Here is a 27,691-nt window from a genome sequence, read left to right on the forward strand (position 1 = left end):
AGTATACTGAACCTGGCCCTCATGGTTAATGTTCAACCCCTTTAGTATACTGAACCTGGCCCTCATGGTTAATGTTCAACCCCTTTAGTATACTGAACCTGGCCCTCATGGTTAATGTTCAACCCCTTTAGTATACTGAACCTGGCCCTCATGGTTCTTGTTCCCCAATCTTTTTAATAGGCTGGCTGTTCCATTCGAATGGACAGACGCCGCCAGAAAGATGGAGAAGGACACAGAGAGAAGAGAAAGACATGCATGGACAATATGAGAGAAGGGAGGAAAGGAAAGACAGAGAGAAATGGAGAAAGGAAGGAGGAGATACAGAGAGTTCTTTGCCGGTGAAAGGAATGTGCTGGATGGAAAGTACGTGCTTAGATGTACAATCAGCACGCACCCAATGCATGCACGCGCATACACGGAAACAAGGTTCCCTCTTCTCTCTCAATCCATCTCCTCTCCCCCGCTCTCCATCCTTTTCTTCCCCCATTTCATTACGTTCACATTTCACTCTCTTCGTATCTCCCACCTTTGATCACCTCTACCCTCTTCTATTATCATGGGTATCACACTATAAAATACTGAGAGAGACAGAGTGATGGAGAGAGCATAGGGATGTAAATTATCAATTCATTCATTAATTGCTGAGAATCTTAATTTCCCTAGACGTCTAACATACAAATAAACATTTTGCTGATATATATATCGGCCACGTGCATGCGCAGAGTCGCAGACGGCATTACATTCACAGAAAACCGCCCAATCATACAACCACAGTATTTTCATTTAATTGGACATTACACCGTTGGAAGAAACGGTGTAACGAGTGGCTGGTTTTTGGGTTTAGTTTCACTTTGTTCCACAATGTGTATGTGGTGTTTTCACAGGGGGGAACTTATAAGCAAACAAAAGCCAAGGAAAAGATGCAATTTGGAATGTTCTGCAACAGCATGTGGATGTCTGGTGCAGGCAACATGTCATGTGAAGCAGGTAGGTGCGAAATTATACTACGTAGAGATGACAGACAGCGTGTGTATGTGTGTGGGGATCGGCATGTGAGTGGGCTAGCCAATCACGGCTCTGTGTTTCGTGTTGAATTCTGTAGGTTAGTGTTTGTGGTGTAGGCGAAATAGCTTGTGAGAACATGCCTTAAATGGCAATTGGATGATTTGAGGCATTTTGTTCCAAAAATCTGTTTGGCAAAAATCCACCTGTTGGTGGCGCTATAGCCAATGTGAAAAGGGTGGGATATATTCCTCAGCCTAGTAGGAAAGTGCGTGAAAGATTTCACGTAAATTGCACGCTGCATTCATGATTTGAGGCTTTTTGTTCAAAACGGGCCAGTCCAAAATTTGGCATGGATCGGGGAGAACAGACAGGTCTACCACTCTGCCAAGAAGGCATGCCATTTGGCCAGGGGTGATACTGCACTATAAGCTTCAGGAAGTACGACTTGTTAACAGGTAAAGTAGGTGTCCTACCTGACAACAGGGTCTACATTCTCCATGGACGTATAGGGAGACCAACTACTGCAGATGTGTTAGTTAGTTATATGGTATAAATTAACAGAATCTATCAAGTCATATTTGTATTCATTAAAATAAGTTCCTGATTGCATTGCAGCAACAAAGTATAAACTAGAACAGGTGCCCTTCCGGGCACAGGTCTCCACCAGGAGGATAGGAGTGTGTGTGATGTTTGGCAAAATGTTTAGGAGTAATATAATATATGTTTTTGTTTGTTTTTTGCAACAATTGTCTTCATTTTGTTGAGGAAATGCAGAGCCAGATCACTCATAGCATCTCTGAGGACAGAATTCTGGATGAGCAGGACATGTGCAGCAACAGACTCGTCTTCATCACATGACTACAGAGATCATGTGTACCGATTTGCGTGAGATTTGCATGAAATCTGTGCGACTAACAAACAATTAACAATGCAGAATTCGGCCTCATGGTGGCGCTGTAACCAGCAGATGTGGAGGGATGCAGGGAAAATGTTTTTCCATGGCCTCTAGGGAGTGCGCATACATAATTTGTATACAGAGGATGCAGTTATAGGTAAAAACAGGAATTGCCCTGTTATAGCGTCACTGTGAGGCTGATTTGGAAAGAAATCAGTGGCATGTCATCCTCGGCCTAGTGGAAATGTGCGTGTATAATTTCACGGAAATTGCACACTGCGTTTGTGATTTGTGGCATTTTGTTCGAAACGGACCAATCATGTGAGCTTTGGAAGCCAATCTTAGCCAATCAGCATGGAAGATGGGAAATGGTACAGATCTGTGTTGATCACATGACTATGGACATAGTGTATACCAAATTGTGTGATGTATGGATAAAATGTGTACGAGTAATCTACAGAAATGTGTTTAGCCTAAATCGTCCGCATGGTGGTGCTATAACAGGTCGTTGATGAATATTTGGGGCAGAGGTTCGTCGTTGGCATCCAGGGAGTGTGTGTGCAAAGTTTGGCATGGATCGGGCCAACGGTGCCAGAGATTAGCTGATAACGGACAGACGGAGGCAGGATGGACGGACACACCCACGCACGGAGTGCAAAACATACTCTTTCCCCATGCCTTCGGCCTGGTGGAGACAACCAGGCTCAACTGTAGTGTTACAGATTGAGACATGAACTAGCTGCTAACTTCTCCCCCTTAGGAGCTCGTTAAGGGAGCAGAAAAAAGAAAATGTATTATTCTCTATGATGTGAACACACTCTGCATCATTCTGACCTCACTTGTCTACCCCAATGTTTTCATTGCTTTAATTGCATTGTTATTTTGAGGCAAACATAGGCATCCATGTGTGTGGGATGCATGGGGTGGCATCTGTTTTAAAGATGGAGTGCCACCTTTTTTTCCCACCCTAAAACATGATCATCAGGTATTATTACAATATAAGGGGGAAGAACTTTTTCTAAAAAGTGTACAGTATTTGTTAAAATCATGCTTTTATGTGGACACGCCCACCAGTTCATTAAGTATGCCTGGTTTGCCTGGTGGGTGGTGATCCACCTGAACTGAAGCCGCACCCACAGCTGTAGTTGTATGATAAAGGGGGAGGGGTTAGGGGAGGGGCTGATAGTGTGGTGTCACTATATTACTGTTTACTACTTTACTTCATTGGCCCGTTTGACTGTCAAGGGTTCAGCCTCCAGGAAGAAACCCTAAATACAAAGTTAATACACCATTGCACATAAAAACAACTCCAGGGTGTCTAATGAAGTACTGTCACCTCATAGACATATGAAAAACTGGAAAAATACAAAAATTGTGGCACTCCATCTTTAATATTTTTGAGTGGTGCAACCACTCCAAGGAACAGCAATGTCCGTGTTGTTCACCTATGTGTCCGCCTATGTATGTGACGTTAATGAGCACGAGTATGACAATTAGTACCAGTAGGGGCGCTGTTGTGCCAGAAACAAAGAGAGATAGTGCTGTACTGTTGCCTGCTAATGAGAGAGAGAGAGAGAAGATGGGGGGAGAGGGGAGTTGCACCACTCAGTTCACACGGGCGTGATTTTTTGTTTTCTGAAAGGAACTCAGAGGAATGAGAAGCCATTGTTGATGAGCCTAATTAGAAACCACACACACACACACACACACACACACACACACAACTGCATTATGACTCTTTGGCTCCATCTGGTGGTGTCTAGAAGCTTTTTACTAGCACTGACAGGTGACAGATACTTGAGACCTGAGCAGGACTGGGTTCAGATATCGCTGTGTGTGTGTGTGTGTGTGTGTGTGTGTGTGTGTGTGTGTGTGTGTGTGTGTGTGTGTGTGTGTGTGTGTGTGTGTGTGTGTGTGTGTGTGTGCGCATTTGCAGTACCTCAATGGCCACCACCCAGAGTATGAGCTGCGTCTCCGACTCAGGGAAGTAGGCTTTGACTTGTGGAGACATGCCAATTAGAGCACAGTTGGTCACCACCGCTATCACACTCATGGCCTCAAAAGCAATCTGGAAGAGAGGAGGAGAGCAGCACTTATTTCTGGGTAACAGGCTTAGGACAGAGACTACCACTGTTTATATTCCAATAATAGAAAAGCGATAGAGAAAGTCCAAAAAAGGCAAAGAAAGCACATAGGCAGTCAATTGCACCCAACATGGCCTTAATATTTTGACCTCAGTAGTAATCTATCATGAAAAGTCATACCTGCCACAGTATATTTCTTCTAGGGAAGTGAAAAGCATATTGTTGCTGTCAGGTGGTAACCTCATCCCAAACCCTTAGTTTTCGTGAGACACCTAATGTTTGTTCAACATTCTATGTTTAAAAGATTCGTCCTTTTTAACAATTCAAACAAGGACTGTTCAGCAAGGAGCATGTCTCTGCTCACCTGCCAGACGCCTATGTTAGCAGCAGGGTCGGAGTAGGGCCGCTTGTACACGCAGCATATCTTGAAGGCATCAGAGTAGAGTTCTGTGACGTTGTTCAGCACCACCAGAACCGCAGCCAGAGGATAGACACAGGAGAACAAGCTGACGTAACCAAACAGCAGGAACAGTTCCAGGTAGTCATCAAATGTCCCCTACAATAGGGAAGCATACATGCGCACACACAGGGTTAGTCAATACCCAGTGCTTAGCATGAACAGTCTATTTCACCCACACAATAACGGGGACAATTCTGGGTACCAGAACTTAACATGCTGATCGATGTGTCGTTAATAATCCTGTATACTGTACATATTCTGCAATATGTTTAATGTAGCCCAAGCACAGTCCTACATGAGACATCTGTGCTACTGTAGATAGAAGCGTATTAGCCAGGTAAAAGTCATGACAGAGAAGAACCTTACTAATCATGTCATCATCCACTCATATCAGGAGACTCCAATTACCGTACATTTTAGGTCTACATTGGCGCCTTATTGTCTCTGGCCCACATCATCCTCCTGACTATAACTCAATGATACAGTGCAGCCATGCCCTCACAGAGCCTTCAGTAACAAGACACCTTTTCTTCTACATAGACTTTTAAAGTGAGATTATGTCCAGAGGTAATGGCTAATGTGCCAAGATAGATGATGGGGAGGTACAGACTAATGTTTCTATAAGACAACATCTTATGTTTGTTTCTAATTTAAAGAGAAACAAACTAAAGCAAATACAAATGCATGCCATAAGAATGTAAACGTTATCAGTTGATTAAACTGTAAATGAAAATGACGTTGACCCACCAGGTAGCTGCTCATGTCAGCCTCCAGTCTGACTTGCTCAGCCAGAGGGAGCTCCTTGTCCCCCATGACTCTCCTCTTCTGGGCTTTACGCATCATCTTCTTGTTGCGTCTCCTCTGGAGCCAGTAGGGAAGGAAGGCCTCCATGATCTGGTTCAGGATCTGACTGGTAATCAACAGGGTGGCCAAACTCTGTACGGACACAAAAAACTATGTAACCAAGAACCAAACGAAGAGAAGAATGGAAAAGGAAGGATAGAAATATGGAAATATGGATGGAGGGCTAGCCTAAAGTACCTGTCGGAGAAGAGGCATATCTTGCATCACAAAAGCTATCCAGAACAATGACGCGAAGCAGTTGAAGAAATTGAACTGCGGAGAGAGGACAATTGAAATGTATAATACTACTGTAATGTAGTGTAATGTAATGTAAATAATACTAAAACACGCAGTTGGGTGCAGACTGAAAATGGAAATGCTATGAAAACCTCTCACTCAAATCCTATACACTCACCACCAAGACTTTGAGCACCAAGTGGTTTTGATAGGAAGACTCCAGCCTGTGATTTTCTAAATGAAAGAAAAAGCATTTTGCAGTCAGTCAGTAAGGCAAATGACAGCTTCACACCAGCCCTGTCAAACATCACATCTCTCTCATTCAACTACAATCCAGCCTTGATCCTATCCCGGTCAAGCCCTCTTTTCTCAGCCTAAGCCTATCAAATCTATGTTTTATCAGGGCATCTAAAGCTAAATGTAAAATATGCAGAGCCCAGGAATAACATGTAAAATGTTTCCTTAACCCATTCTGAACGGGCACCCGTTTTGGTGTCAGCATCATGTTATGCTTTACCTATTGAAAAATAGCAGATCTACAAGCTCATATCGCGCCACCGAGTGGCGCGATACGAGCTTGTAGGTCTGCTATTTTTGAAAAAAATCGAAGAACGACTGACATTTTTAGAATCTGATCTCAGGTCAGAATGGGTTCGTCAGACCAGCGTGTGTCCAGTGGAAACCTTGTATGAATCTGATCTCAGGTCAGAATGGGTTAAATGCCGTTTTGTGGTTCCAGTTCATTTCACCATAGTTTCGCTTGATTGGTTTGGCAGCAGATACTTCCAGTTTAAATAAATCTGCTGTCACGCCAGAACCGGTATGCCACATTCCGGAAGCCGGGACTACAGTTATGCACAGAGCCTAGTGTCTCAAGTGGATTTCAAAATCCTCTTCTGAAATCTTTTATTAATCACACGGTCAAGTGGGATCAATATAATGTGCAGAAAATCCAACCTAAACCCAGCTGCCCATTTATCATCTTCCATCCTTTAACCACTCACCCCATTCCGTGAGGAATTCAGCAGCGTATCTATAGATCAGGTTCATTACTTCTATCACCACGCCATAGATTATACTGGGGATGAACGACAAGACTGTCGTCCAGAAGGTGGGGTCTGCATCATAGATAGTGAGCGCCCAACCCTCCATGTCGAAGTAGATCTTCATGATGTAGAGCGACAGGTTGAGGCAGAGGAGGACGAAGGGGACAGACACCAGATAGATGCGGAGCTGCCGCTTGGTATTGGGGTAGATGGGCTCCTCACGTCCCGTCACAGGGTTGAACCCCAGGACTCCGTGGAAGCCGGGTCGAGGTTCTTCAAAGGCCTTCTTCCTGCTCAGCGTTCCCCAGCCATAGGAGAGTGTGGCACTAAACCGCTTCCATAACTATCAGGTTAAAAAAAAACACCAATCGATCAATCATATTGCATGCATCTATAATACCGGTAATCTTAATAAAATAAGAAACAATGTTTAGATAGTTGATTGAATCAACTATCTAAACATTGTTTCTTATTAATTTACAGTCTAGTTCTTAAACCATGGGCTGCAGGGTTAGTTCAGTTCAATGAAATGACATTTTCACTTGTTTTCCTACCTCCAGGATAACAGTGCACCAGACCAGGTTGAAGACCGCAAAAAGTACATATTTATCGTAGTCCTCCATGTCAAACAAATAGTAAGGCACCCCGACCAAAGCCATGGGCACGAGGGCCAGGGTAAAATACTCCAGGAAACCAAAGTACAGCGCCAGGCCCTCGCCATAATAATGTCGAATGTCATCTGCAGATATGGGAACAATTAGAGGACAATGAAATGAGAGAATGAAGAACAAATAACTCAAATTCCACTAAAATTGATCAAAAGATGCAACATTTGTTTTTCAACTAATTAGAAAAGAGCGTGTATGTAATGACAATGTAGCAGTAATAACACACCTTTTCTCTGTACTGTATATTATACTGTGTTTATCCAGGCAGTATAGTATGGAGTAAATATTTATGTACACTGTGCTTCACTGTAAAGTCAAATAAAAAGCGGTGAAGAAGTGAGTGATGTGAACCTACCAAGTGGCTGGAAGGACAGCTTAACCTTTTGGTACCAGGTGGTAGAAAGTCTCTTCAGTTCCTCTCTGTCATGGAGAGGAAAGGTCTGGACTAGGATTCCCCTGGACTGGAGTCTGCGAACTAAAGAGGCAATAAGACACAATAACATATTATTTCATTTCCATGTGTATGTGTGTGTGTGAGAGAGAGAGGGAAGTTTTTTGTGATTTTGGGGTGATTGGTGGACGATTTCTCTATTATTTTAGTACCGGTAATTTTTTTTTGTAATTTTAACAAAGTGTATAGATTCATAGAATGACTGATCCGTTGACAATACTCTGTGTGTCATCGACAACAGTAATTAATTACTATTGTCTAGTTAAATATGAGCTCTTGAAAACACTATCATTTCATCTGTCATTTTGTGAGTGCATCATTTATTTTAAACAATTATATTATGCTTTCACAAGATTTGACAAACACAGTAACACGTTGAATTCAAGCATTCAATCTGCACTGCAACTTCATTGCTTTCTTATCTTGCTTTCTGACTAAGTCATTACATTTGCATATTTATTGTCTCCATATTGCAGCCAGTGATGCTATGATTGTGTCCATGCACACACACACACACACACACACACACACACACACACACACACACGGCCTACGTGTATGAAAGACACAGGGAGCGAGTGAGTGTGTGTGTGAGAGAGAGAGAGAAAGAACAACTTTAATACATGATGTCACATAGATGAGAGAAAGACAGTGAAAAGTAAAGACAAAATGATAGGGGGGTGTTGATATAGCAACACTAATTTATAACTTACACAAATTACAGAAATACCAGGACATACTATTCTCCTGAAATGGCATATTACAGTAGGAGAAAAATGATATAATTCCCCACTAGCTACTAAAACCATCAATATCGAGACCGGGGGTACAGAAAAGGCAAAGTATGAATAATTCATAATGTTTTTTAATGCGTTTAATATCGACTGATTAGTCCACCGATTGATTTGCTGTTGCTCGACTGTGACTGATAATTTGTGAGCTGTCCCTTATTTTACCAATATTAATCTGTAATATCAAGATTGCTTGTCATTAATACATTCAGCACAAAGGAGAGGGAAATATTGCAAAAATTATCTACTGTATTTAGCAAGAGCTATATAGAATTAGAATGAATTAGTAGTAACACAATGATGACAAACGGAGAACATGGCATTCAGTTAGTCTCTCAGGCCAGTTTCTATTTGTATTTTTTATTTCTTATAGAAGCTCTTCAGACCGGAAACTATTTAGACCAATCACAATAATGTGAATGTTGCATAATCGTCAAGTTGGGATCTGGGATTATTTTTTATAAATAGTGGGAGCTGTCTCTAGAGACTACTGTACCATTCATTCAGTCAGTGACTCACTGATGGATTTTCCTGGGTAGAGCTGGACCTTTGTGTGTCCTGGTACATGGGTCTCGTCCTTGGCTCTCAGTGAGTCCAGCTCATGTTTTACGATGTACTGACACTCAGCCATGCTGAGGAAGTCATCCCCATCCCCTGGACAGAGACAGCAGGTATATATAGTAAAAATGTACATGCTCAGAACAAGGGTGCAGTGGGACAGTGTAGTAGAATGATATAGTTAAGAAGAAGAAAGAAAATGAATTAAGCGTTCTCTCTGAGTTTTGCTGATGAAAGTGTATACTGTGGTGATGCAACCAATTTCAAATTCTAGTAACAACAAAGGTGCCCGGATGGTTAGCTCAACCGTCTGGGCACCTACAGGTAGGCTGCTCAGCCAGCCTGACGGCTGCGTGTCTACTCTTCTCTCTCCCCATTTCCTGTCAGTCTACTTTCAACCTATCAATAAAAGGCAGAAAAAGCAAGAAATAAAATAAAATAAATCTAGTAACAATACAGTTTTCGATGTGAGGCATTTCCTTGAATGTACCTTGAAAGTGTTTGAAATTGTGTTTGTTGGAGCAGGTGAAACTCCTCATGGATCCATCATGGAACTCTTTGAAGAGTCCCGCATCCTCAGCCCCAGACAGCAGTCTTTGCCAGGTTCCCCCCACCAGAAATATATTGGGGTTCTCCTTCTCTGAACCCAAGTCTCCAGGGCTCAACTGCTCCACCAGCAGCTCAGAACCTGAGAGGAGAGGAGAGGAGTGGAGTAAGTTTTATTCTTAACCCAAGCAGACTACCCTCACTCTGCTGCTGAGTATGTTATCCAGTTCACTATACACTATAGCCAGTTATACTCACAAGTATATAGGCCGTGACACAACAAGCTGACTTCCAACGATCATGTCGTGTGCGCGAACGCGAACACACACACACACACACACACACACACACACACACACACACACACACACACACACACACACACACACACACACACACACACACACACACACACACACACACACACACACACTTGAGGTAGAGTGCCCAACTTCTTCTCTTGAAAGCTGATGCTTTAGTGGAAATAACTCTCAATACCAGTAGATGGCATAGTCTCTATCACAGCATATCTAACAGAGCCAAGCTCTAAAGCAGAGATGACAAAGCCATTTCTCATTACCAGAACACAAAGAACATAATTGCGTCCTTGGGAAGAATGTTCTCATCAAATTGATTTGGGGTGAATTGTGATGTTGCTCATAGCACATGACTACATGACGCACTATTCGCCATGAGCTTGTAGATTTGCTATTTTTGAAAAATCTAGAAAATGTGTGCAAATCTTTGACTATATATATTTATAAAGCGAACATTTTTAATTAAATCTTTACTTAGGTTCCTGGCTCTAAACATTTTCAAATGGGGGTCTGGATATCAATTTGGTGGCCCTTATTCACACGAAAACGTTTGAGAAAGCTTTGGAGACAGATTAATCACCATACCTCCATGCTGTTGTGTGTCTTTTATCCGGCTAAGTAGCCATGCAATGGCTTCCTCCTTGGCGTCCGAGGCCAGCTCCAACACTACCAGAGGAGTAAACTTAGGGCCATCACTGCCGTCTCCTGGTTCTTCCAGCATCTTCCTCCCTCCCAGGGAACCTGGTTGAGAAGTGACAGAGTGACTTAATGACTTGTATATGTGTCTTTTTCTTTTCCATCCTTTTCTTTTCATACATTGCAGTACTGACTGAACAGTTTCTTCTCCTCCGAGATGACAGAAGAAGGAATTAACCAATACAGCTAGGCAGTTTTGGTGGACTGCATATACAATGGTGCAACTTCTAAAACATCTTACAATGAAATGGTTGGCCTTATGTGGTCATACAGTACATTATTGAACTGTGCCCAATGCCCATGGAATTATCTACAGTAATGTCTTATTTAATTCTACCCCCTCTCATCACTATTTATGCTGAGCTCATGCATACAAAAATATCAAGGTAAGAATGTATTGCTACCAAGGTGCATAGTGTGAACAACATGTAGAGGACAATGACATGTGCCGACATTAGTCCAAGACAAAGAATAATGAACCCCTAACAACCCTATTCTGGGGAGAACGTTGGCAAAAACTGCCGATCTAGTAGGCTGTTTTCGCAGAGGAGATTGTAAAGGGAAATCCTATGAAACTAGAATAGAACCCTGGGGGAAGTGGTTAAAGACAAACATTCTGGGAGAATATTACATAAGGGGGTTGATTTAGGACTTCTATTTTACTTACTTCTATATTACTAATCTAATTACAGTATTATGATCTGGGGGCGTGTGGTATGTCATATTGCAATTTTGGGCATGTTAAGAAGCGCTTTTGACACCCCGCGGAGTGCGCAAAACGGCCTTGAATTAGTCATGGGTGTGTTTAAGGCGTGTTTGAGACGTACCCAATCAACATGTCTGTACTATTCTATTTACCAGTCAGCTGATGTCACATACGGAATGCGCACTTTGGGGATCGTGGTAATACATTTCTTCAGGCTGGCACCATAGAAGACATGACATGACTTTGTCACATTTGGGTTAATTATTCCTATTGCACTGCATGCTATCACCTTTATGCCTCAAAAGAACAGACCCACCTATACCTTTCAGATCGGAATGGAACTGCGAGTAGATTAATAAAACGGTTGAGAAATGAGAGAACCATGAGTGTTTATAGGCTAATATCAACGTTTTTTTATGAAAGACAAACGGGCTGTGAACTTGAAGAGCTCAATCACCATCCCGACACGGAAGAAATATAGCCTAGTGCATGCATGTATATGCACTGTTGCACTTGCACACAGTAGCCTACACACGCTCTTTATTTGTTTCTATTGAAAAACACCAATAAAATAACGTTTATTATATTTTATTTCATTCAAGTCACGACGAAGGAATGAGTTGAATGCGTGCTGCGTAATGCTGTGGCCCCGATGGTATGGTCTTCGCTGAGTTCGCTCGTAGCATTTTATTGAAGAAGACTTGAATCGGGTGTGATACAGCATATGAAAGCAAACTTCCCACGGATTATGGAGATGTTTTTATTTATTTTTAAGGTTGAGAAATGAAAGAATTATGGCCGTTTCTAATCTCAACATTATTTTTTTAAAGACGCAAAACTGCCATGTCTCATAGAAACAAGTAAATAGGTATATAAAAATAAGCGCATATAACAGGGGTCTGTAACCTATTTTAAATGAAGTGCCATGTTTTTATTTTCTAAATAGTGAGTCTGCCATATCCAGATTAATTTGAATGACACCACATTAAAATAAAAAAACATATTTTGATTGTCCACAAATATAAAGTTCTTCCTTCTTTTTAAATATGTTCTTGCACATTGTTATAATGATCATTATATATCCCCCTGCAGTCAGAGTTCATAGTTTTAATGAATGAATGTGATGCATTGTGAGCTGGTATAGATCTGCTATTTTCAAAAGTAATCTTTTAATTACATTTTTGGATTAGCCGTCCTTAGTTGGGCAAATGCATTCATCTGGGGATCCTTGACATGGGAATGTGCTGTGTGAGGATCACTGGTTTAAACAACATTAGGAGAAAAGCCCAAATAACCACTTTAGAAACAAGAAAAGCAACCACACAGAAGGCAACTTTACAGAAAAATAAGCCGCTTATAATAAACAGACATGGCAACACTCTAGCAGCCTCACAGAGCCGCTCAAGTGTCAAATCAAACAGTGCTTTTTGCGTTTATGAGGTGGTCAGACCCACGTCTAATCGTTATGCGCTGAGTGTCTTTAGGTCAAGGGGCTTAATAGCAAATTGCGCAAAGCGAAAATAATTAACATATGGACACTCCCACAATGCTAAAATATTCAGCAACGCGGTAAGCCATAATGTGTGTGCGTTCAACACGGGCCAGTGCGTTCAACACGGGCCGATATGCCTTTCAGAATACGAATGTGCGCAGAGCGAGGCCAATTTATGTATTTCCATTGGTAAAACGCACCTTCAAAATCTACCCAAAGGTGTCAATGGTGCATTTACAGTATATAGGGCCTTTATAGATATTCCTTTACAATGTGCATTACATTCACTCACACACCGATGGCAGAGGAAACCATGCAAGGCATGAAAGGCACCTGGTTCAGTGTCTTGCTCAAAGACACAGGGGGCTGTATTTTGCGTGTCTTAAGTACCAGGTCTTATTCCCTAAGGGGCGATTCACACTCTTGGTCCCGGGTGCGCACTCGGGACCACTTGGCAGATGTTGTGGTAGTGTGAATGATGCGTACCGTTCCCGGGAGCGGATCGCCCGGCCCCAACCGTCCCCGCGACCGCATGGGGGGTGGATCTCTGGACTGTTGAAGTGTATTCAGATACGGATCGTTACAATGTGAATGCATGCGTACCTAAAGAAGGAAGTGGACTGTTTTTTTTAAAAGAACGTGACATAATCTGTAGTCGATGAGCCAAGCGTCAACAAAAAAAAAACACAGCCGCTGCACGACGCGTAACACCAGCGCATTTCTCAACGCCGCCCGTCTCCTGTTGAATCTGCGTATACGTGCAGCACCGCAGTACGCGCTGATCTTATTCTGCGGACTACACGTGGCTCTTGGGCTTTGCTTGGCATAGTTTCCAAAGTAAAACAAAATAATAATAATGCTAAAGTAGAATCCATAGCAAACTAATATCAAACACGACACTGGAGCACAGAACTGACTGACTGTTGAATCTCGGGAAATATTAATCATGGCCATCGGGGACCAGGCAACCGTATTCGGAAACGGTTCCAATGAAACGGATTCAGTCCGTCTCAGTGTGAATTGCCTATAACTTGAGTAAACTAAAGACCTGGAGGCATGATCAATGCTCTTTGGCCACTCAGAATAGCCAAATGGCATTGATCACGCCTCCAGGTCTTTAGTTTACTCAAGTTTAACTTGAGTAAACTAAAGACCTGGAGGCGTGAATAGGGAATAAGACCTGGTACTTAAGACACGCAAAATACAGCCCAGGGGGTGGTAAGTGCTCGACCAAAGTCTGACTCTATAGTCAACAACACCTATCAGTCAGACACAACTTAAGAGAATGTATTGTATGGTGTACTGACTGCATTTCGAAACTGGCCCCTGAAAATTAAGTCTGAGAGTTCCCCCCCGCCCCACCCCTTTCTCCCCATACTGTGTATGTTTTTCTCTTTTTTACTTTCTTTATATGATGATTTCCCTTTTATTTTATTTTTGTATTTTTATAGAAGTATATATTTGTACGTCTTTAAATGTGCTGATGAAATTAAAAAGGTGGACCCTGTTGTAAACAAGTCTTGAGTGCTTAATCAAGGTTCATCCACAAAGTAACAGTTTTTGTATTGACTGTGAAAATAAAAAATTAAATCAATCAATCAATCAAATAAATCAATCGATGGTCTAGTACTTATTGTATGGATGGATAGTCTACTTATTAGCTTTGCCTGCAGTCATGTTGCCCCTGTAGAGTTGGTAGAATAATTAGAATAGGCCATACGCCTGCTTTGACATTAACAGGCAGCAGCTGATACAGATTAAAGAGATGGGGGCGGAGCCCGTGTTAAACTACAAAAAGTGGAGGAAGTAAGGAGTTCAAGTTGTTGTTAAGTTCTCGATCACGCTAAAATAATATCAAATCAAAATAGAAATACAATATCAGACCTACACAAATCGCTGTAATTGAATTGTTGTGTATTGTCAAAAAGAGCACTCACCCAAGATCCTCTTTTTGTGGAAGGGGATTCCGTTTTAGCCTGGGAATAGAGACTGCAGCCCCCGGTGATCTGCTGATGAAAAGAAGGTATAAGTGGCCCGTGGGTAGTAGTTTATGGACTTGTCTTCAGCTCTCTTCACGTCACTAACCAGCGCAGCAAAGAGCAGCAAACTAAAGTTGTCACACGGTACGTGTGTGTGACTCACCCACTAACGCACCCTGTACCCTACACTCGATCCTACTGTAATGCTTCTGTAAATAACAGGCTAATTGAATCACCACAGCATAGCTTTGGCTTTTCGATCACTATTGTATTCAGTATCAGTAGCCATATACGTATAATACTAACGTTATTTATTTAATTCTGATACACCTCGGTCAGGTCATATTAACTGTATCTAGTTAATTTGTTGTTTATAAAAACGCTATAATATTTGGAAATTTTAACTTGCAAATGGGGGGACAAAAAGGGGACACAAATCGCACACTGAAAGAGACCACTGTTTCACCTAAAACATGCTTTACATTGAAAGAACAACGTAATTAATGTATTTACCACAGAATCTGTTCCTTCAGACGGGCCGGGGGGGGTAATGTTTAGATTTCTTGACAGCAAAGGCAAAAAGCTTCTTCCGGAGTGTTGTTTCAAGTCTCGGCCACGTGTGTGGAGCGTGCTCGTTTTGATTGCCAGGGGGGCGCAGAAGCACAGCGTCTCCACGTTGTTCACAGTGGAAAAGACGCCGCCTGGCGGAATTATCTTAAACGGGAGTTAAAACCAAACGCACCCCAAGCCAAGTCTCGTTTCAAGTTGTGCAGTCCCGAACAGTATACTTGCTTGCGCGCCGGTGTCGCGCACCGAAAGTAGCAGATCTACAATCTCACAACGCGTCGCGCTGCGACGCGCTGTGAGCTTGTAGATCTGCTACTTTCGATGGCGCAACAACTACAAGTAGTCACCAGCAGATGACGTGATTCTGGAGGGCAAGAAATTAAGAATGGCCGAGCAAACTGTAGCAGCACAGAGAGGGTGAGTGAGTTTTACTTATTTTTGAGCTAAATGTCTTTCTTTGTCATCATAAAGTAAGTACCGTATACGGATTAACCCGATAGAAAGTCCACATTATATTAATGAATGTCGATTCTTAAAGACCTATGTTCTTTTTCCACATCCATAAAGTCACAAACATCTGTGTTGTTGTAGTGTACGTGCTATTGCCAGTCATAAATTGATAACATAGTCATACACATACACATACATACACGATACACATGTGTAGACAGGGAAAACACCCTATATGTTTATATTATTTAATTGTTTTTAGATGATTATTTGTACTCATTTTCCATGAGAACTGCTATATATGGAAACTTTTGTATTGTATTTTTAGAATTAATGTACAGTATGATCACCAACCCTCTTTTAAATAGTAGAATTGAACATCACTATAACACTCGCTATGCATGATGTCTATGCTTTATAAACATACGTATAATGCATTATAATGTTCTTGTAACTTTATTATTATAGTTATAAGTAGTAAGTACTCATAAATAATGCATAGTACTCTCCCTATTCACATTTCTAGTCATTAATTTTTTTGAGGGGAGCTTGCTCCTCCTATGCCCAGCTTTGTCTGTTTGTACACACATTGGCTGATGATTGGCTGCAGATCACCCCATAGCAATGATTGCGACTGTAGGTCGCAGTTTACTATGAACACCTGCATTTCATGTCAGTCAATCCGTCAGTCACGCATGCTTTCATGTCAGTCAGTCCGTTACGCCTCGTGACATGCTCCCTATATGGCCGTCTCCATATATGAAGATCCTGACACTGACCTGGTCAAACCCTGGATAGACAATTAGCCATACATGGAGAAGACTCCATTAGCGAACGCGCGCCTGGCAGCCGGTGAAAACTAGAGTTCTCAACAAGCCTGAAAATGAAGGGCGAGCCCTACCTGGGGCCTAACTGGGCTGGGCCGAGGCCCTGCCTGGCCTTACTAATTAGCACACATTTTACACCCTACCCGGCCCGAAAATGTAAAGAAAAAAGGTCCATATATGGGCATTCCCAGACCTGTTGTTTCAGCGTGATGCTTGATTGACTGAGCAAAGTAGCCTACATATTGACGATAAATTATGAAAGTAAGGGCAGAAAAGTGAAGACGCCAAAAGTGATTGGCCGGAATGACATTTGTGATGATTTGATTGGCTGAGCATGGAATGCGATGTATGATAAGTACAGCTAAATATGACGTAAAGTAAACATCAAAACATTAAACGCCATTGACATTGAATGGAAAATTTACGTCATATGCATATTAGCAAATCTGCAGCTAACCAATCACGGGGCAACAGGCATTCTGATTGGCCAGTATGAGATGATGCATGATGATGTACGATGATAAGAGCGCCCATCACTTTTTTTCCTTCTACAGAGCAATCCAGCAAATAATGATGTTTCTTGGTGTTCATAGTCTATTCAGCAGTGTGTTGGGGTTACTGGACACAACATTAAGGTAATCATCATGATGACCCCTATACATTTGCCCATTGTGGTTTGCCCTCTGCATGCATGCATGTACTACAATGCATGTTTGACTGCTTTAATGTGCATTCTTGCTTAAACACTCAAAAGTTTGCAGCATGGAAATGTGGACAAAATCGTATCCAACAGAATCCCTTTAGTTTTGGGTCTGCGAGGCTACATCTCATCATCAAATGGTGGTGCGTGGCTCAAATACCGAAAATATAATGGGCCTTGATATGAAAAGGGTTGAAAACCACTGCTGTAAAACAAAAACAGCTAGTCAGGTTCGGCACAAAGAAGATATACACATTATAGTCCATGTTTATTTTATTACAGTAACTCTGAAGGAAACATGCAGTATGTTGCAGTCACAGATCAGAGACCGGAAAACAAAATGTCCAAATACATGATCAGTAGATTCTAGTTACATCGACTGAGCAAACACGCTGGGCTTAAACAGCCACAGAACATAATCATGCTACATATAGAGCTAGTGTGCAAACAGCACAAGGAAAAGGGAACATGTATCATAGATGTGCAAACAGCATGGACTTAACTGTCCATAAAAGGGAGACTAGCTGATTTGTGGTATCTTCATTAGCTGATGGCATGTCGGTCTCTGCTGGTCTTTTTGGGATCCACACAAAATAGGCACTACACATAGCAAATGACAATGCTACAAAATCATTATGAAATAATCTATTATAGGAAAGTCGGGGGCAGAGTCATTTAAATACAGTAGTTGGTAGTTACTGAATGTGCTCTGGCATCTCTTACAGCGGCATGTTGCTCAATACAAATAGACATATGGACCTCCAGCTGGAATATCTATTAAAAATGTAATCTAATGTTCTTTGCTGGCTGTCAAATGGGCTCTACCCAAAGCCCTGTACATTAACTGATGTGTGGTAATTACAAACAATATTGGATAGGCTTATAGAATGCCCAAACCTACATAATAACATTGTATTGAAGTGCATGCACAGCACACACATGATCCTTTTTTCCACTCATTTGACCCATGTTCCCTGCCTGGGCCAGCCTCCGCCAGCACAAAATGGCAATTCATCATAACAAGGCTGCGTTTCAGGCTGTATTTTATAAACAACGTTGCAGCAAATGAGTTTTTGGATCCGTTGGCCCAATAAATAATGCTAAATTAAATTGGTCGCCTGGAATTCAGCCACTGAGTCAAAGCTTTGCCCACGCTCTGGCATCCGTTTCCATTTGGCTTCATGCTACAGTAACCGTTCATCTGCTAATTGCCGGTAGTGATTCTGCAGTGAAATTCCAATTGACCAGGTTGGGCAGTATGCTGTAGTGTACAGTAAGCACAATGCAGATGTTTCAGAGGCCTGTACTGTACTGTACTGTACTTACTGTAACCACACATCTTGTCTCTCAAGGGTGCAAAAACTCTTAGCTTTAGGCCACTCATATGACCATTTTATGTCATAGTTCTACTTTACTTGTATTCCCTCTTTAGTTATCTTTTCCCATTCCCCACAAAGTAAGTACATTTTATTTACAAAGGGACCCTTCACTCAATACACACACTTTAGTATCATTAGCATTGTCACACACTGTTTACCTCTCGCCAGAAACGTTTACATGTCGGGAGCGACGCGGTACAAAGTCACAAATTAGAGCCGAACTTTGGATGGCTGAAGATCCACCATGGACAGCTCTCCTGGATTCTGACTTATGCTGGGGGGGTACGTGTGTATATATACGGACATGGGAGAGAAAGAATGAATGCCTTACTTCATCACACAATAGTATCGTAAAAAAGTAGAGAAAATGGCAGATCTACAATGCGTCACACTTTAACCCATTCTGAACGGGCACCCATTTTGGTGTTGGCATCATGTTATGCTTTAGCTATTGAAAAATAGCAGATCTTCAAGCTCATATCGCGCCACCGAGTGGCGCGATACGAGCTTGTAGGTCTGCTATTTTTGAAAAATCGAAGAACGACTGACATTTTTTTAATTTGATCTCAGGTCAGAATGGGTTCATCAGACCAGTGTGTGTCCAGTGGAAACCTCGTATGAATCTGATCTCAGGTCAGAATGGGTTAATGACAATTAAAAAGGAATGGTTTTGGACATGCAAGGTTTCCAGACGACAGAAACAATATTCCAATTATCTAATCGACACCAAATGGTCCCGGACATACATAGGTCTATTTGGGTTCGTACACTCTCACAGTTAAATTAACACTGTGGATTTGTACAGAGTAGGACACTGTAAAATCGATGATGGTTTTCCTTTATTTGCAGGTGGTGGTGGATCCCTAACTGGCTGCCGTCTTGGTCCCCCACCTCTCAGAAACACCTTATGTGTGCAGAGGAGAGAATGCTACGAGGTATTCATGTTTGTCGTTGATTTCTTTATTTGATATTCTTAATTTAGACGGTAGGTTGCATCAGCACCATGAATTTGAACTTAATGAACCTAATTTGAATTCATCTATGGCCCACATTTGACATTTTCTCTCTTCTCTTTCACTGCAGGTATTGAGACCCACTTTTCCAAACAGTACATCCCCATATCCCATGGCAACCGCCTGTGGACGCTTTCCTTCACGAACAACAGTACTGAAGACAAAACCCCTGTGGTCTTCCTCCACGGTTTCGGTGGGGGTGTAGGACTTTGGGCCCAAAACCTTGAGGCTCTCTCCCAGCATCATCCCGTGTACGCCTTGGATCTGCTGGGCTTTGGCCAGAGCAGCAGGCCAAAGTTCTCCACAGACGCTCGAGCTGCAGAGGATGAGTTTGTGGATTCGGTTGAGCAGTGGAGGACCGAAGTCGGCCTGGAGGCTATGATCCTGCTTGGTCACAACCTGGGAGGATACCTGGCAGCATCATACGCTATTAAATACCCAGACAGGTAGGAGGTCTTTATGCCTCAGGAAGACTATCTTTTCCTTTTTGTTTCAGCAATTGTAATGTAATGGTTACAGTTGTCTTTAGTACGGTAATGGTTTGTGAGTTTTAGACCAAATCAAGGTACAAAAATCCCCACATCTATGTAAATAAGTATTGCCTTGCCAGCATTTGTTAACTTGTCTCAGATAGTAAGTGCTAAGTGGAATGTAGTACCAGGCAATTTTGTATTCAAAGACAATATTTGGACACTATTTCAGACACCCTTGTTGCTTGGCTGATATACTGACCGTAAACCACACCAACTTACTTACAGTATATTAGACAAGTGCATGTTTACAACAAAAGCAGTGCTCGCAATGTTTACTCCAAAAGCTATTGCAACAGTCCAACTCCAAAATGTATAATACGGTTGATGTTATCCAACTGAACAGTTATCCCTCCACCTGTAGGAAGACATTATTTTTAATGTTGAAGCCCATATCATTTTCGGGTTACACATTTAGATTTAGATATAATAATAATAATGAATTGCATTTTTATAGCGCTTTTCCAAGTGCTCAAAGCGCTTTACAATGGTTCATTCATTCATACATTGGGAGGTGAAGCGGCGAACAGTCGATGCCAGCGTCCTCACTTCCCACATTCACACACCAATGGTGGAAAGCTCACACCGACCAACTCATTGGAGTCAATGTAGGGTTCAGTGTCTTGCCCAAGGACACTTCGACATGTGGACAGGAGGAGCCTGGATTCGAACCACCAACCCAGGGATCATTGGACGACCTGCTCTACCTCCTGAGCCACAGCCGCCACCAGATATAGAATGGTGGTTCTCAAAAATAGCAGATATACTGTACAAGCTCACAGCGCTTCACTTTGTGCGATGCTGCAAGTTGGTACATCTGCAATCTTTTAAATATCTTGAAAGATCTTTTTTTTCCCTTTTTCTTTTACACAAATCTTCTCTTCTGGGGGTCCCTGGCACAAAGCATTTTCAGATGGGTGGTCCGTGGCCAAATACATTTCATTTTGGGGGCATGGGAAAAGGTAGAGAACTACTGATAGATGGCATTTGTAGACTCTTAATGGGTTAATAGAGAAAGGGACAAACGTGGAAAATCCTTGGAAATGTTTAAAATAGATTCTGGGTTTGAATAATGCTGTTGTCCTTTCAGTGCAAAGATGAGTGTAGCAAAAAAAGGAAACGCACATTTTCCACACGTAATGTAGTCACCTCGGTGTGCCAAGAGAACGCGCCAGCGTCTGATAACAGCAGTGTCCTCCATGCTCTCTCCTCCCACTGGGCTGTATCTCTCCTGAACCATCTCCGCTCGCTGTGTCCCTAAACTCAAAGCTTCCAGCAGGCACCCAGTTCTCCTCAAGGGATGTCTGATAAAATGTCCTCAATACCTTATCTCTTTCCTTCATCAGTAACGCTTAAAACATCCTCTCTTCCTGTCCTCTTATTGTTATCTCAGTGTTCCAAATGGCCTTGAAGTTATTACACAAGATGCTCTTGATCAGGGACATGTGCCCTTTTTTAAGCTGACTTGCCCATATCCTGTATGTTCAAGTTCATGTTGTAGCCTAAGGTGCTGGTATGGTCTTTACATACAGCTTGCTGTGTGCTACAGGAGTGCACAATAGCTTTATAGAGGCTCTAGAAGTAATGTCTGCTGGACCGCTTGGTATAGTTATTAATAATTGTGCCACAGGCTAATGTCCTCCTCCTATAATGATCATCGGACATTATTGTTATATATCTTAATTTTATTTCTGGAAAAAATGTACAAGCTGTAGTTCTGTGGAGTGGGGACACATCCAATAGCGCTTTAAAAAATACTGGCTTTGACTTTGTCACCACCTATTTGTGTCACCCACTCCAGTCCCAACCCCCTCCCTCTGACCGTCTCAACAAAGCACGTCTCTCCTACCTGTCTTGTTTCCTTTGCCAAATAGAAATAGTAATATTAACTCTTCTCCTGTAAAAACAGCTTCACAACAACAATGCTTGTGTAACTAAGTAATTCACAGCAATTACATGTGGATTGCATAGATGTTACTGGTATTTTATTTGTGGATGTCTTGATGTAGGCTATACAGTATATATGTGAATTATGCAAGTATCCCATGTGGGCTGGGCATTTTGTGATGCAGGACAATATCTATCAATCATTTTAAGTTCAATCAAGCATACACAATTCCGATCATTTGAAACAGTAATTATATTTTAGGGCAACATACTGTAGTAAATATATGTGACTAACAAAGATAAGATATTAGCTACCGAACCAGTGTTAAAATACAAGATAATTATATTAGAAGAATCATTCATAAGTGTGAAAGTGCTGGTCATAAGCCAGCAGAATAGCACAGAGGAGAAAGAAGCTACCTAAACCTTAGTCATTCTGTTGATTTTTTCCCATTCTCTCTGATGTAGAGTGAAGCACATAGTTCTGGTTGAGCCCTGGGGCTTCGCTGAGCGCCCAGATGCACCAGAACAGGACCGGCCCATCTCCGTGTGGATCACAGCCCTGGGAGCCATATTCAGCCCCTTGAACCCTCTAGCTGGACTTAGACTGGTTGGACCACTGGGTAAGGCCACTAAACTACAGCAAAAGTTAATACAGTCCAGTGGCGTTTTCAGCAGTATGTGAAACTTTGACAGAAAAAGACTCTCTCATCGTATAGAAACTAAAAGTAAAAACTCCTTAGACTAAATATTTCTTCCTTTATTCTATCATGCTCATAAAGTGCTCTGTGCTCAAAGTGCAATTATAAAGCAAACGTTTCGGTCCTAAGACCTTCGTCAGTGCTATATAGCATGTAATGTAAATTGGCATTGTTATATGTTTGTGTATCTTATATTCAAAACATTTTTCATTGCTATGTAGAATATAATTGTATTAATGATCGGGTCATAATCAGAATAGTCTCAGTATAGCCATTTCCGTTCACGAAAATATATTTTAAAATATCTTTACATTTGATTTTTGTATTTTCTTTTCTGCTAAGCAACAAACTATATATGCTTAGATGATTTATATTTATATTAAAATAAATTTGCGCGACTGTAAAGACGAAACGGAAGTGGGGAGAAGGCTCCACTTCCGCTTTATCGCTTACGCATGATAGCTCTTCCGTTGGTCCAGACTGTATGATGAAGTATTTGGAAATTACGAGAGTCAACACTGCCATAACTGCCTCTAATGATGTGATCCTACAGGCCTCACTATGGTGCGGATAATGAGACCAGACTTCAAGAGAAAGTTCTCCTCCATGTTCAGTGATGACACTGTCTCAGAGTACATCTATCACCTGAACGTACAAACACCCAGGTCTGTGCCACACTCCACTTCCACCTCTCTGTTCTCTTTCTCTGGTCTCATTTTTCTTAGGATCTATTGGCTGCTCTGCATTGGGCTTTGGATTGTTTCTGTGAATTCCAGCAACAAAGGTTTCTTCTTCATGTCTTGAGTGGAAAACAAGCCTTGGACACTACTAATAACTAGGGAGACCATTTCAGAAAATCTTTGCCTATAATTACAGTACAGGGCCAACATAGGGACACCAGTCTGAAAGTGGTCAAGTCTGTCTGTGGCTTTATAAATATTTAACAAATAAAGTATTAACAAGAGCTTGTGACTAAATAATAACCACTGATCTGCCAGATCACAGATTCCTTTTCCCATTTCCTGAAAAATGTTAGTTTTGCATACATACTGTACAAGATTTCACCCGAAAGTGACGATATTTAGTTTTTTTCCCCTTTCTCTCCTAGCGGTGAAACGGCTTTTAAGAACATGTCCATCCCATATGGGGGGGCCAAGAGACCCATGCTGCAGAGGATCCGGATGATTAATCCTGACATCCCCATTACAGTTGTGTACGGCTCACGCTCCAGCATAGATGGAAACTCAGGCTACACCATCAAGGAAATGAGGCCAAACTCTCATGTTGAAATCATAGTAAGTTCAGGGGTTCAGACAAACTCATTTGGGGCAGTTTGTAGGACATCTTGCTGACATTCACACCTCTCTGGTTGCTAGGAGGAAATGTACAGTATCTAGACGTGGTTCATCTCTGGTCTCTTAAAGACAAGAATTAGATTTTGTTGATTGATAGAATATAGCTGTTCATGGGGATCCCCAGCTAAATGAATAGTTTAATCTAGCTATAAATTATAATAATACAATACAAGAAACATATTTTATGACCCATAATGAAGATGTTTCAATATAACCACTGTGAATCTATGTTACACAACAACATAAAAACATACATTCATATCGGAGTCTAAAGGACTGAATAATTCAGTAATAATTCATTTATAATTATATTAAAAAGTCACTTTCAGAAGCACTGTGTTCTTGTTATCCTAGTAATGTAGACAAAATCAAAGGTTTTTCCCCCATTCTTACTGTGTTGCACCCTCTCTGCAGACAATCCGTGGAGCAGGCCATTATGTGTATGCAGACCACCCGGAAGACTTCAACCACAGAGTGGTACAGGTGTGTGATCAGATGGACTGAAACACAGAGGGCAGAAAGGGTAGCACCTGCACTAACTGACTCGACTGACGTGGGACCAGTATCCAACCTGTCAGATTAGGAGTACTGGGTCCGTATGAGTATGAGTACAGTACATACAAATCTAAGCACAGAGAACTTTATATATTTAATATATGAAGTTCTCACAGTCTCACAGAGATAGGGCTGCACAATTATGGTCAAAATTACAATCCTGATTAGTTTGTACTTGGTACCATGTACTATATAAAATGGTACAGTATGTGGTATAATCTAATGACCCTGCTGGATGGGGAGATGGGTTGTACAATGTTCTGGTTATATTAAACTGCATAGGTGAGGAGACAAGGGCAATGTACAGGTTTCACGGTTGCATAACAACCTTGTAACAAATCACAAGGTTTGATTATTTTCAACTAATTGTGCAGATCCTAGTGCAAGATCTAACCTGTAGGTTTCTCATTTGCTTTCTTAACTACTTCCTTGTAACCCATGGGGCCAGATTTGCCACCTGAAAGCAATATACAGGTATATGGGATCCACATCTAATTCTAGCTTCCCTAAGCAGTAATCGGCACCAGCAGTGTAACAGTTTTTTAAGCACAATTTTGTAGTTTTTAGGGAACTCTGTTATACATAAAATTGGTATTTCGTGGACACATATTTATGGTATCATTCAGATACAGAAACCATGCGGCAGTATCCTATTGTGTCAGCACTCAAACGCAGCAATAGATTTGTGTGTTGAGCAACAATGACACATACACTGTACATATCTTTTCTTCTGTTAGGTGAATGTGTCTAAGCTTCCCCTTCAATTTATGTATTGAAACTTGCTTTTGTCATTTCAATAGCCCTCAGTAAGCAAAATATCAAATTGAATATATTTCATACATGCAGAATAAACTTGCGTTTGGAAGCATGTCTTGATACCATTTGCCAATGTTTGCAAATTGCCAATCTTTCAAAATAGCCATTTTGCCTTGGAGTAGTTATTATTTCTACTCGTTATTTATGTGCGCTGAAGTTGATGATGTTTTTGTTTCATGGAATTTAATAATGTATTTTCACCGGTACAGAGATTTATGAAGTGCCCTGGGAAATTGTAAAAATGGGCCCTCTTTAGCTATGTATGGTTCACAAGTTCAACTTCACATCTATATTTAAATTAATTTCTGTTTAAATACTCTAAAATAGATTTATTTCCCTAAGTGGTATGAACTACCATTATGAATCCAACACTGCAATACACGGTTAAATGAATCAATGAACTGAATGATACCTCTTCAGTTCCACTCTGAACAATATATTTTGCAGTACTACTGTTCTACAGTATATTAATGATACCTCTTCAGTTCCACTCTGAGTAATATATTTTGCAGTACTACTGTGCTACAGTATATTAATGATACCTCTTCAGTTCCACTCTGAGCAATATATTTTGCAGTACTACTGTGCTACAGTATATTATAGCTGTAGCTTCTACCATGCAGTCTCAAGAGACCTTAATGGTATAATTTATTGTTGATATTTGAGTGAAGGTTGTCTTTCACAAATGTTCCACTGTGCAAGTGTGCATGCTGTGCACAGTATTCCAAGCAGTGTTTGAGATCATTGAGTTTACTTAGTTGATTGGCTGAGTTGACACATTTGTGTGTTTTAGAGAGATTATTTTACCAATTATGTTACTGTGACGTTTTTATCAATTCATTTCAGATTGTGCCAGTGCCAAAGGTTTTTATATTTCTGTAGCACTGCAGTTTTTTAAGAGACATGTAAATAAAATATTTGGTGCATTTATTATGAGTGTGGTCCATGTGGCCTTTCTTTTGTCTAGTTATAATATGAATAATAATGGTCTCTTCTGTTTGCAATCTATGTTTAGACAGCGATGTAACACTAGATCATTCTGCTTCTCCTTTACTTTTCAAAGGTGACAGATTAGTCAATACCCCCCCAGCCCCCTTTATCAATTCAGCCCTGTCAACTGTATGGCAGTGAGAGAAATGGTTGCCATTTATCAGGGTTTAGCTCAAATACCTTGCAGTATGCCCTCATAGCCACTAGGGAGCACTCATATGTAGATTAGAGCATTAGACCACTCAGAAGAATCTCTCATAGGCTTGAGATGCACTGTAAGCAGGCTGTATGAGGATAAATGACTGATGTAAATACATCTATTATATTGGTCAAATGGTTCTTTACACAAATACCACAAATACCACAAAGATTGCACTTTGCCTATTGCAGAGGGGGTTTATCACGATATGTAGGGATTAGAGAAGGAGACTGTGAACAAGGCTGTGGCTCCGGTAGAGGAAGCTGCAAATGGAAAGGATGTGTCAGTAGGATGTGGTTTTCCTCCATTTCTGAAATCGGAAGCTCCCACTACATTAACACAGATATTGATCGCAAAGACATCCTATCTTTTTATTATTATTATTATTATTCTGTTACACGTTGATCAATACAGGGAAAAATGCAAGCTCATGTGAAAGTATTTCTGAGTCACATGGAGCTGGCTGTCGTTTCATACAAACCAGCTGTTTGGGGAATGATGGAGGTGGGTTTTGAACTTCCCTCTCCAAGGGACAGTTGGCTGTGTTGAGTAATCTCAGAAACACAGGGCAGATTTAATTTATGATGATGGTAAATGGTGCATTTATATATTTTCTTTTGTCAATACACAGGTTAGCCAAATGTTGTGAATGTCCTTCCACCAAGTTGAAAACTTTTCAGGAAGGTTTTGTATTTACACATGAATAATTCAATGCACACCGTCGAGCATTGAATCAACCACCAAGGTTTAGCTAGTTGATGCTGAATGTTGAATCTCAATATAGGTGTAATATCAGTGTAATCTCGGTATGCACAGTATAGGTGTAATCTCAGTACTGTAACCCACCTGCTTGAGTACAGACTGCAACATTCTGCAAGTCTACGGCCCCTTATAGTTGCTGGTAAATTGTCAATTGAATTTGATGTAAAATGTGTCCAGTATGGATAG

The 27,691-nt window shown here is 41.3% G+C and overlaps 2 protein-coding genes across 7 annotated transcripts in view; one reads left to right on the forward strand and one right to left on the reverse strand.

The window, feature by feature from the left end:
• The window catches only part of ano10a (anoctamin 10a), a 35,496-nt gene extending 20,138 nt beyond the window's left edge, over positions 1-15,358 (reverse strand). For 2 of the 5 annotated variants that reach the window (XM_083760583.1, XM_083760579.1), the window contains exons 1-13: positions 15,288-15,356; positions 14,733-14,801; positions 10,487-10,642; positions 9,529-9,726; positions 9,000-9,134; positions 7,594-7,713; positions 7,125-7,309; positions 6,529-6,913; positions 5,703-5,758; positions 5,486-5,560; positions 5,192-5,380; positions 4,349-4,540; positions 3,840-3,968 (exon numbers count right to left, since the gene is read on the reverse strand). In XM_083760583.1, coding sequence (XP_083616709.1) covers positions 3,840-3,968; positions 4,349-4,540; positions 5,192-5,380; positions 5,486-5,560; positions 5,703-5,758; positions 6,529-6,913; positions 7,125-7,309; positions 7,594-7,713; positions 9,000-9,134; positions 9,529-9,726; positions 10,487-10,622 — 1,800 coding nt within the window. In that variant the 5' untranslated portion in view covers positions 10,623-10,642; positions 14,733-14,801; positions 15,288-15,356. Of the gene's footprint in view, positions 1-3,839; positions 3,969-4,348; positions 4,541-5,191; positions 5,381-5,485; positions 5,561-5,702; positions 5,759-6,528; positions 6,914-7,124; positions 7,310-7,593; positions 7,714-8,999; positions 9,135-9,528; positions 9,727-10,486; positions 10,643-14,732; positions 14,805-15,287 lie in introns of all 5 variants that reach the window. The other 3 variants (XM_083760582.1, XM_083760580.1, XM_083760581.1) reach the window with 3 other exon arrangements.
• A 360-nt stretch (positions 15,359-15,718) lies between these two features.
• abhd5a (abhydrolase domain containing 5, lysophosphatidic acid acyltransferase a) lies at positions 15,719-26,746 on the forward strand. Of its 2 annotated transcripts, XM_083760338.1 has the most exons (9): positions 15,719-15,758; positions 17,212-17,253; positions 19,547-19,632; positions 19,781-20,156; positions 22,596-22,750; positions 23,382-23,493; positions 23,937-24,123; positions 24,598-24,666; positions 26,618-26,746. In XM_083760338.1, exons 1-9 carry the CDS (start codon positions 15,727-15,729, stop codon positions 26,627-26,629), a joined length of 1,071 nt encoding a protein of 356 aa, XP_083616464.1. In that variant the 5' UTR covers positions 15,719-15,726; the 3' UTR covers positions 26,630-26,746. The 2 variants fall into 2 exon arrangements, with proteins under 2 accessions (XP_083616464.1, XP_083616463.1); XM_083760337.1 differs by lacking the exon at positions 26,618-26,746 and having other exon boundaries at positions 24,598-26,107.
• The last annotated feature ends 945 nt before the right edge of the window (positions 26,747-27,691 follow it).

Source organism: Protomyctophum parallelum (genome assembly GCF_964188405.1).
Source record: "Protomyctophum parallelum genome assembly, chromosome: 3".
Classification (NCBI taxonomy): Eukaryota; Metazoa; Chordata; class Actinopteri; order Myctophiformes; family Myctophidae; genus Protomyctophum; species Protomyctophum parallelum.

What these genes read in the sequence shown, in the direction of transcription:
- abhd5a (XM_083760337.1), top strand. Translation starts at nt 15,727, where the DNA reads ATGGCCGAGCAAACTGTAGCAGCACAGAGAGG. An exon ending in TAGACTGGTTGGACCACTGG is followed by an intron (nt 22,751 to 23,381) that starts GTAAGGCCACTA and finishes GTGATCCTACAG; the next exon opens with GCCTCACTATGGTGCGGATA. An exon ending in CTGAACGTACAAACACCCAG is followed by an intron (nt 23,494 to 23,936) that starts GTCTGTGCCACA and finishes TTTCTCTCCTAG; the next exon opens with CGGTGAAACGGCTTTTAAGA.